The 11603-nt window shown below is 38.7% G+C and overlaps 1 protein-coding gene across 1 annotated transcript; it reads right to left on the bottom strand.

Annotated features, from left to right (window-relative positions):
• Positions 1–74: 74 nt before the first annotated feature.
• ZMYND12 (zinc finger MYND-type containing 12) lies at positions 75–10853 on the bottom strand. The gene is made up of 8 exons (XM_072425862.1): positions 10697–10853; positions 7814–7955; positions 7530–7701; positions 6339–6508; positions 4308–4430; positions 2339–2447; positions 1590–1735; positions 75–319 (listed from the first exon to the last, which is right to left on the bottom strand). Exons 1-8 carry the CDS (start codon positions 10804–10806, stop codon positions 188–190), a joined length of 1104 nt encoding a protein of 367 aa, XP_072281963.1. The 5' UTR covers positions 10807–10853; the 3' UTR covers positions 75–187.
• Positions 10854–11603: the final 750 nt, after the last annotated feature.

Consider the following 11603-nt stretch of genomic DNA (forward strand, 5'->3'; position numbering starts at 1 on the left):
CTCCCTACTCTATCCAAAAAGTTTTGCCTTATGAAAAATTATATTATATTAGATAAAAAATGATTTCAGACACATTTCAGACACTGTAACGTGCATGGTTCTTGCAATTGTAATAAAATAAGCCCATCTGATGCCTGTTGCATACAGCAGATTTTATACAGAGTCCGCAATTTGAAAGATAAGGACATTATGAGAAACGATTCTGTTTTGCAGACATTTTTCTTTCAATGCTTTCTATGAACACCATTAGGCTGTCTGATTTATCCTCCTTTGGCAGCTGTTGGGTAAGTTGAAGGAGTTTTCTGCCCCATTCTTGTGCCTAGGATTAAAATATATTTATAAATTAGTTTTAGCTACATTGGATTGAGCATTATTTCCACTATAGTACCCTTATCTAACTAGGTGCAATCTGCCTATAAGTGGAGTGACTGCAAGAAAATTAGGTTTATTGCAATTCTCCTTGGCCAACCATCAGCTCATATATAGCCAGCTTAAAAAAAATCTATTTTAGGTGCAAATACCTGGGTTAGAAGCAAATGGGAACCTAGAGTAGAGGTAGCTGGCCCTTTGATGCCATGGAAGCAGTTGCCTAACAGGGTAAGGCAAACCAGATTCAGCTCCATATTTGCTCTGCTCTGTGCCCAGATTGGGCACTGTTATATAGCCATCTGGTATGCCCTCCCTTCTACACCATTGTAATTGAAGGTACCAGCTGCCAGTTCAAGAGATGGCCCTACACTTATCCTGTGTATATATAGTCTGGAAGAACTGTTTGCAGACTTCATTCATAAATACACTGTAACAATATTGTTACAATGTATTTTATTGCAGACTGAAGATGTTTCCTGTTGATCTGCACATAATGTCAGCGCAAAAATATTTCCAGACTAAAATACCCCAGATTTGTTTATACTAATGATAATTATGAAAACTTGATTCTGTATTACAATTGCCTTATGTTCTTAAATAAGCCACACTAGTTAAGCCGCAGCTTTTCAGCCATGTCCATTTTAGATATACCATACCAACTTTTTTTCACCCACAGTCTGCCTTCTCCTTCCTTCTCCTACAATAGAATAAAAGGTGGTAACTCCACCTCTAACCCAAGTACACTAGATGTACCTTAAGAAAATTTAACAATGGCATTTAGTTAGCATTTAGTATTTTAGCATTCAGCTTTTTCATCCTTATGTGCATCCCAGTCTTCTGGAATTTAATTACAGCCAATTACTGTCTACACGCACTCCACTGATGGCTGCATGGCATTTATCAGGATCAGTTTCTTGATGGGCCATGAATGCATAATATGTGTTGATACTGCCACTTGTAGTCTTTATCAGAGGTCCATTTGACTTAATGACAACACTAAAGGCAAACAGAGTATTTTCATGCTACATAAGTAAGTGCCGTAACAAGGACTTTAATGGGTTAGGTACAACTAATATTAATAAAAATTACAATTATAAAAAAAGACTTTTAACATGTTAAAAATTATATATGATTTTGTTATTGGGTTTATTTACACTTAAACATTTTGGTGAATGTTATATGTAAAAACAATCCATTGGCTTAGATATTAAAAGACTTACTGCCTTAAAATCCATTCTGAGATAGTGCAGCATAGCCAGGGCGTGCAGAACCTTGGTCATCTTGGCTGGCTCTTTCTTTGCAGCCTGTTCTCTGATATCATAGATAGCACTGAGGATCTGAAGAGCTTCTGCTTCCTGGTTTTCATCTACGGCAAAGTTGACCAAATCAGATTTAACTAAACAGAAGTAAGTGTTTTTTCATCAGAGGGTAACTATTCCTATCACGTCTAAGCCTATCTCTTTCTTTTTTTGCTCAAATTTTAGTGATAACTATGACATTTTGGATTTAATGGCGCGCAGACCACTGTCAATAAAAACAGTCTCCCCAAGCATGATGACTTTCCCAAAAAAGAATCGGCCCATCCACTGGTCATCACTTGTCCAAGGGCCATCGTCTGCCAAGTTAGGTAAGTATAAAAAGCCTTCGCAAGTTATTTATGTTTAAAATACCTTCTGAAAAGGTGAAGCACAAGTGGGAGAAAAGGCTCCCCCATAGATGGAATTGTTGTTCACCCCTACATATGGGCACTTGCCACATCCTATTGGAGGTAAAATCACATAACATCTAGTCACAGCGTCTAGTTTCTAATTTACCCGAGCATATTGGTACCTTACAGGGTCCAAGATAGCAAAACTGTTCAGAAAGATTGCAAACTGTGAACGCTTTCATGAGCTCCTTGTGATCACCTACACAACCACTTTTGAAGTGCTCCATTTATATTGCTGTTTTATGGCGGGATAAGTCTTACCTAAACCTTCTTGATCACTGTCATCAAACCAAACAGGACCACTTCTCATTGAGGACTTTATCTGAATGTCAACCAATCTGTTCAAGTGAGTGTGCCATATATCCATTACCTAAAATATAATCAAACCAGGACACCAATGTTTTTATATAGTACAACAATAAAGAATACCATTCAATCTATCTATTGCCCATTTAGCCAGAGGTTCCAGAAAGGTGGGATTTGCCGAGTTAGGTTAGGTGGTTTGGGGAAGGGTTTAGGTGGACAGAAATCGCAGTTTTATACAGCAATCTGTTTGAAAACCATTTTGTTGGTAAATGGTGCACAAATTTTACATCTACCCCCTTCTATCCTAGTAAATTGGATATCCTAAATATCCTTCTAACAACATCAAATATCAAAGCTGTCCCACCACCAAGTCTCGAGGTGGAGAGGCTGGAAAAAACAATTTCCAAACCCAAAAATCAAAGTTGGCCTTGGATAATACCAGGGGTGTAGTGGGGTTGACACACCGTACCCTCACTTTTTTCAGGGCGTTTACATTTACAAGGATGCCCATGTGTGCTCGCCATACATCGATTTCACTATTACTCTTCCTCTTCTTTTTTTACGACTACACCCCTGGATAATACTCAGTCATCAGCAGTTTGTGATATTTATATGACTATAAATTTTCTTTGAAGAAAATGCATCAAGTTGCTGTTATGCTCCTCTGAAATTCCCCGAAGGAAGAACTTACCGAACATGGCATAGCGCTGGTGACTCCTTGTTTGTATTATCTAATACATTGGAACAAAGCAAAGTCCAAGTATCTGGTAGCATTGCTTGTCTGGAACAATGGGGCTGGTGGTGTTACCTTATCGGCAGCAGGACTGTATATGAACATGTTAAAGTTTGCTGCTTGATGGAGCAGCCACATTTTTTATTTCTTTTTTGTTGAAATCACAAGTCAAACAAAGTATACAAATGTTCTGGTTACCCTGGTTGAAAGTTTGCTTATTATCAGGTGGAAATTATTTTAAGTTGTATTGAAGCTGTATTGCCCAGCTACAATTGGTGGTCGATTAAACTTGTGGGTTACATAGCTTTGTTTCTGGCAATTACTTGCAATCATATGTGCAATTTGCAGAGTATGGAAAGTGATTAAAGTAGACTAAACAATTGTATGTGTATGGGTAGCTTAAGGAAATCCTAATTCTATCTTGCCAGGATTTTGGCCATAGGTGCACATACCAGGGTGGGAAGAACTTTGGCTTCACTCTCCTTACATGTAGTGGCTTTTTTTTCTTTTAATCTCACTTGGTGATCCTATATGTAACAAAATTCCTGTCCTAAAGAGACAATGCTTATTCACCATGACTTACTGTATCTAATAAAGAGCAGCATTGCCACCTTAGGATAGGAAGTGTTCTGGGACAACAAAACACCTCTCCTTCTCCTCTTTTCCATAATAAATGAGGGAGGGTTCTGCAGTCCACAGATACAAACTAGAAGTTACCAGCTCATTGGAATTGAGACAGTATCAGTATTTTTTGAAGAGCACTTTTTTAAAAGATATACCAAAACACTTTCAATTGTATATTGACCATGCAGACCAGACCTAAAGAGAGCAAATGGGAGAAGTATATTTTACAGATTTGGATATGCTTTAAGCTAGATGTAGCTGGCTGACTAACATCTTTATAGGAATGATAGGTGCACTCTAATTCTGGAGTCATGATATCACTTCCTGAGTTTGATAGCAATCTCTTTCTAAACTAAATTGTTGCAGCATCAGCGAATGGGTGGCAACATATATCACCACGTTGTGAAATCAGTGGCTGTGACATTAATTAAACTTTGTGTAATGACATCACCTACTGAATTTTTAGGGTCGATGTTGCAACATCATTCAGTTTTTAACGTAGCACCAAGAAAATAAATGAAATATATTAAAATATGTATAACCTTGAAACATGTGATGTTGACTCACCTCCGAGTACAGAGAATCAGCAATATCCATTTTATTCTGCCGAAAGAAGACATTGGCCATATGAAAGTATCCTCCTGCAGTGCTGATGTCGCTGGGGCCCGAGACTGTGCTTGCAAAGTAAATCTGAGATGGATAAAGTACACATACTCATGATTAGGTTATTATAGTCAGGCTTCTTTAAAACCAAAAGTGTTTACCTGCAAGGCTTGACATATACACAGCCAATGGGGGGAACACTGACAAATCCATATACACAGCATACACGTGAAAATACAAAAGAGCAAGCAATTATCATAAGATAATATTACAAATTAATTTTAAAGAAATGTTTCACAAATGCCTAAATTAAGCTGTATATAATTGTTTATATCATATTGGTCCCTTTGGTCCAGCACATTTACATTACAGTTTGTGGGTAGGTAAGGAGGAGCTCCTGGGGCCTTGAAGATGGTTGCCCAGCTGAACCCTGCCAAATGCTGGCACTGCCAACAGTACGGAACTCTACATTACTTTGGGAGATGGTTGTACAGGACAATAGCAGACGATCATTTTAGGTAGCATGAATCTTCCTTTTGTATACAGCTAAAGGCGTAGTCCATATGAGCAAATTAGCTGCCAATTAAATGCTTAATTGGGCAGTCTGACTTGCTAGTTTAAAATTAGCCTTTTATTAAATGTTAATAAGGATTATAGTAAGCACAGAGAAGCCATTCTGCATTGTATGTACTAGCATACCCCCATCAGATACCAACCTCTTACAAGTACATCTTCCTTGGTAAAGTGATGGCTTTGACCCATCTCTTGGTTTATACCATTAGTATGAAAGTTGTACCTGAACCCCCGGACATCCACAGGGCTCTAGGCTTGAATCCACAGTGTCACACAAAGAAATTTTCCAGCACAGGAGATCAACTGTATTCTAAGTTAATACAGATTGTCCTCTATTAACTTTATTAAAGGTTTATTTTAGAATTGTTTACATTTGACCCTAAAGCCCCACACTGGTAATCCTGTCGCTGCTAAGAACTTGCCAGCTGCAGGATCACTTTGGAGGATCAAAGGATGAAAACACTCACCTGCTTGCAGGCATCTCCACTACAGCAAGAAATGGCACCTGACTCCTGAAATCAGCAAGGGAGCAGAACATACAAAGCTGTATTCTCTAGTGATTCTGATTCTGACAAATTGATACTAGTGACATATTTAGTTATTTCTGTAGATTAGTTTCCCGTGCAATATGTTAATTTGATTATTGCTGTGCTGCATTGTGAGAGTTAAGCCTAACTCTCACGATGCAGCACAGCAATAAATAAATTAACATATTGCATGGGAAACTAATAAACAGGATAAACTAATTATGAATCATTATGAATATTATATATATGATTGTATTACTAGGAAGGTCATGTTTTAAATTGAAAACAAATGCAAAAAGCAATGTCTGCCAGCTTTCTCAAGGGTACAATGCTATGTTTGCTGAAGTAAGGACACAATGGATGAAATCAGCAACTGACCTTACTAGGTTGCCACATTAACCACCATTACACTTTAATAATTTACCCTAAATTACTTTCTGTATCCCAGAATTGCTGGTGGTTTTCCAGTCACTGACTGCCTTTGTTAGCATAATGTCTTGACTAAGTTATGCTGGTGCTACATTGTTGAATACTGACGACAGTCTATGATCTTGCATGTAGGGCTGCAATAAGAAATTTTCTGACCCTCCTCCCCATGTGTAAAAATTCTAGCATTGCAAAATTCAAGCTCTTTTGATCGGGGTCCAGTACAGAGGTGCACCTTGTCCCCCCAAAAGAAGCGCTGCATACTTGTATTGAAGTAAAGCATTTGAATATTTATGTACAATACAGCAGTCATTCTTTTGTAGAGGATACATGGAACTCTTGGGGTACTTTGAGACAAAAAAGGGAATATTTATAGCTGGTTAATGATCCATTCTAGGAATAATGAAACTGCTGCTTGGGGTTGATCTTTAAATGTGTGTGGCTTTGTTAACGTATGAATTAAACTTACGTCATTAGACAAGTGGCTTAGGGATTCCTCAAACTCCCCCTTGGCAGAGTACAGGAGACCGAGATTCCGGTGCAGTTTGGATCGGATGAGGTTACTGCAGTCTGCAGTTTTTAGCACGGTCCAGTAAGCATGAGACAGGTACTCTTCTGCCTGTGTCAGATTCCCCAGACCTACAAAATTAAACAGAGCAAAATGGAAGGTTATTATTAGTGGTTTACCAGTTGATCCATAGTCCTACCCTTCCTTTTTAACAGTCATTTTAGGCCAGGGTTCCTCCAGAGGTTAGTAGAGGTTCCTTAAGCTGTGGCTGATTGACCTAATTATTATAGTGCCTGCATAGTTTCGGTTCCAATGCCATTTAGCATAGCCAGTTGCATGATCACTAATGATCTGACTACCAACTCTGATCACCAGTGTATGGTGGGGTGTACATTATTCCTTGATGAATTAAGTTTATTAGGGGTTCCCTGTGAGCCAAAACCAGCTAAGTTTACTTGAGTACAAAGATTGAGGAAGTCTGCCATATTGTCATGAGCTATGCATAAAAAAACTAACTCGATGAGCTGTAAGCTGCAAAAAAAAAAAGAATTTCCTCTACAAAATTTGTTTCTGAAAAGTTTACACTTTATAAAAGCAGTGTTTTGTAGTTTGATATTTCTTCATTGAATCATATGATGGTGGTTATGCTGGTTGGGTACAGGAAGAAGGCCCTAGAATATACAGGAGATATTAGACATCTGAAACTTTCCGACCTGGGATGAGGGTAGAAACTGCAAATTTAAATGACTAAAGCATAAAATAATGAAGTGTGAAATTATAGCTTCAATGGTTGCCAGTGGCTGTAGATTAATGGTTCTTCAGAAAGACCACTAGAATCTGTGTCATACATGAAATGATTTGAAATAATGCCAACTGGCATTCCATGTCCTTCCACTCCTATCCAAGGCCCCCACTACAAACCTAGATCAGCAGATGATCTCCTCCAAGAAGTACAACCTATACCGTGTGGAAGTACCAACCTATAACGACCCAATGGGCCACACTATGCTATGGTGCATATCTGGCTTTTTATATAAGCCTACATGGAGAATAGAAAATAATAGGCTGGACTGGAATTTAGGCATTTTAATAGAATAAAGGCTTTCTTTAAAAACATCATCGTTCTTAACAAGCCATTTGGCTCCCACTTACCAATGTTGGCTTCTGCCAGTATGAGGTATATTGGCACCAGCTCCACTGACGTCAGCCCGTACACATCTATACTGAAGGACAGAGCATGGGTGGCTGCTGGTATTACATCTACATGGCGCCCTTCATATAAAAGTCTCTGAGCTTCCTTTGTGGTCAGGTCAATCAAATGTTTCTGTAAAGGGAAGACAAATTCAATTCTCATATATACTCTATAGTATAAATGGAAATACCCTACCAATATATGTAGAATCATACACATACATAGATTAGATAACAGACATTACCTTCCTCTGTAATAACTGCTCTGCAGAATGGGCCCTCTCTTCTGCTGAGGCCAGGAATGGGACTGCTGCCCGCACAGGAATAAGAAGCTGGCATATCTTTTCATGAATACTAGTCCAGTCTGCTCGTTGGTGGTCCACATCACTGGTCAGCCAAAAACAGAATAAAGATTGCATGTTTAAATCTGAAATATACTAAGTATGCGTGCAAGTCAGAATGTTTTTAAGCTGGAAGAAATTGTAGGTGGGTGGCAGCCCCTGAATTGTGACCCAGCTCTTCCATACCCACCCAAAAACAGCCGGGTGGTTACTGAAAAGTGCACCCATCTAAAAGGGGCTGGTGAGAACCCTTAAAAGACTCTTGCCTCTGCTTTGAGACCTAAATCATGTTTGGGAAGCTCTCCACCAAGACCTTTTACCTCTGATCTAGGGATTGTCCAATTTTTTTAGGAAGACTCCTCCAAGGGCCAAATATGGTACCACTTGCTAACCTAAAAAGTATAACATTGTACTGCATACATAAAGGCAGGGACTCCAATTTGTAGTTATTAGAAAATATATTTATGCCTTGCCAAGCAAATTGGATGCCACAAGGTATCTTTTGACAAGGCTCTAGATTTTGGTTACAGTCCATTTACACTTCTAGCTTGATACTCTTCTTACAACTTCATAACTCATATAGTACTCTTCGTAATTCTGTACAACTATAAGCAAGATTCAGAGATTTGGAAATTGATTCATTGAAATATTTGGTGGTCTTCCCATGATATTGTGGAACATTGGCTTCTGTAGTAACTCTAATGAGAACACCAAACAACAAACCACCACAACATTTTTTAAATGGGGACTGGATTTGGGTTTGCTTAAAATATACAGTTCAGCATATAATGCCAGAAATCTCTGTATCCCCAAGATAGACTTGATGAAGATGGTAGCACCCACCAGATAACGGTGACAGGTGAGTGTATTTAAAAAATCAGGCAGGTAAGGTTATTTTATTTAATTGCAGAAGAGACATCCCCAGTCCCTTCTGCAATAAAGGATGCACCTGTCATCATTTTTCATTTTAGGGTTTAGTTTTCTTTTATGATCCAAGTTGACTGAGGCCAATAAAGGAAAGAAGGGTTCCAAATTTTCCCATTGATGGTAATTCATCAAGTTTCCAGATTTTTATTAGTATTATTATTACACAGTATTTATATAGCGCCATCATATTACACAGTGCTGTACAAAGTCTATAGTCATGTGACTAGCTGTCCCTCAAAGCGGCTCACAATCTAATGTCCCTGCCATAGTCATATGCCTTTAATACAGTCTAATGTCAATTTGGGGAGAAGCCAATTAACCTAACAATGTTTTTAGAATGTGGGAGGAAACAAGAGTAAATCCACACAAACACAGAGAGAGCCTGCAAACTCCATGCATGCCCCAAATGGAAGAAGTTTGGGAAATAGCTGCTTGTGGCTGTTGCAGATTATGATGTTGTTTATAAAATATCTGCACCATTGCCACAGCCGCATGCAAATCTTGTTGCTGGCGGTGCACTTTGCCTCTCTCAGCCACACAGCAGAAGTTCGCAGTGCAGCCTGAAGCTGTCAGACAAATGGTTTGACACTGCCAATCTGAATTGACCCATACCATTTTAAACTGACATCCCTTTACAAAGGGGGGATTGTCAGGCATCTGGAATCCAACCCCCATCCTGATTGCACTAAGATATTAACGAGTTCCATCTGTCCACAGAAATATGAAAATTTGCAGCAGCACAAACCAAACAAATATTTTGTAGTATGATTGAAAAAACAGTAGCAAAAACACAAATCAGGAGATATTTAACATTGGTGATGTCTGTCTTGGTGTAGTGTTTCCTGGACATTTATAACATGGGGGAAATAACTTTCAGGTCTTAGGGAACCCCTCCTATAATTTCTATATCAACAGCTCACAGTACATTAGTGTGGGGGTCAGTGGGATAAATGTCTCTTACATTGCTGGGCAGTGGGAAGAATGTCACCCTTCAAATAATTGGGGTCAGTTAATCTGACCTGAGAGATGGGAATTGCTCAAAGAACCCCTAGCAATCCCTGGAGGAGCCCTGAATAAGAAGCACTGATCTAGCTGTCTGGCATCTACAACGAAACCATTGAAATACCAAATCTAGACTAATCTACAAAAAAAGATGTATTGGCCCAAAATGACCTACACCTACAAGTTATAAAATAAAGTTCATATGCCATCATGATGTAAATCTCTAGGAGCTATTTTCACCTTATTATGTGTCACTGTCTATATTCTTCTGTCATTTGCAACCCCTATTTAATGTACAGCGCTGCGTAATATGTTGGCGCTATAGAAATACAGTTTATTATTAATAATAATAATAATAATAATAATAATAACACCAATCATGTGCTACTGATCTGCATACTTGTTCAGAAAATACTGAAACCAAAGGATTGGAATGGCAGATAAGCATCTACTATTTTCCAATCATCAGCACATCAGGGACAGCCATACAACCTGGATTTAGCAAGTCTATTGCAGATAGATTGTAAGCTCTTCGGGGCAGGGTCCTCTCCTCCTGTGTCATTGTCTGTATCTGTCTGTCATTTGCAACCCCTATTTAATGTACAGTGCTGCGTAATATGTTGGCGCTATATAAATCCTGTTTATAAATAAAATGTATTAATATTAAAAATGATAATAATAGATTGTAAGCCTTTTGGGCCAGAGTCCTCCCCTCCTCCCGTGTCATAGTTGGTCTGTCATTTGCAACACCTGTACAGCGCTGCGTAATATGTTGGCGCTATATAAATACAGAATAATAATATTATGATTGTATGGAATCCGGCTGCAATCAGATGATTCCTGGCTTCCTGTACATACCAGTAATAAGTGACCTTGCAATCAGGGCACTGGATAAAAGCCGGGCTGTGACACAGCTCACACAGCAGCTTCACCCCTTTGGGGTTGGATAGGGGGTTCACATTCGCCATCCAAATGCTCCAAATGAATCTCAGGATCACACCCTGATCAGCATGGCTCGCCGTTGCTAAGGACGCGCAGTTTGGTTGTTAGGGAATGTGATCACGTGCGCCATCTAGTGGCAGAAGGCTGAAATTACTGGCTGTTGAATTCATCATTTCAGATGTGATTTGTAGCTGTCACTGACACATTCCATGCACTGCCAGCTCTGAATAATGCACAAACATTCTATTAACAAAAACTAATGAAGCTATGCCAAACACACCCACCAGGATTTCCAACTGTACAGATAAGTTCAAGGTGCCATGCACATTAGTTTGTTTCATTTATTTTAGATTTCTCTTGTTTTTCAGTTTTTTTATTTTTATGTTTGATTTTTTTGTGTTTATTTTATGGTATAAACCCTAAACAGATGACATTTAGGGGTATATTGTTAGATTGTAAGCTCTTAGGGGCAGGGTCCTCTCCTCCTCCTGTGTCACTGTCTGTATCTGTCTGTCATTTGCAACCCCTATTTAATGTACAGCGCTGCGTAATATGTTGGTGCTATATAAATCCTGTTTATTAATAATAATAATAATAATAATAATTATTATTATTATAAGCAATTCATGCAAAGCACCAACCTAAGAGGCATTGATTATTATTATACTGGGTGATGTACTGGTGTACCTGTCAAATGTTCTTAAATAACAAGTCCAGTTTTAGGTTCCCAAGGGTGCTTTAAAGTCTTTATATAGTTGGACAAATGTTCTTTGAAGGTGCGTAATTATTCTTTAAATTTGGGTGAAAGTTGTTTGCAGATTGG

Source organism: Pyxicephalus adspersus, chromosome 11 (genome assembly GCF_032062135.1).
Source record: "Pyxicephalus adspersus chromosome 11, UCB_Pads_2.0, whole genome shotgun sequence".
NCBI lineage: Eukaryota > Metazoa > Chordata > Amphibia > Anura > Pyxicephalidae > Pyxicephalus > Pyxicephalus adspersus.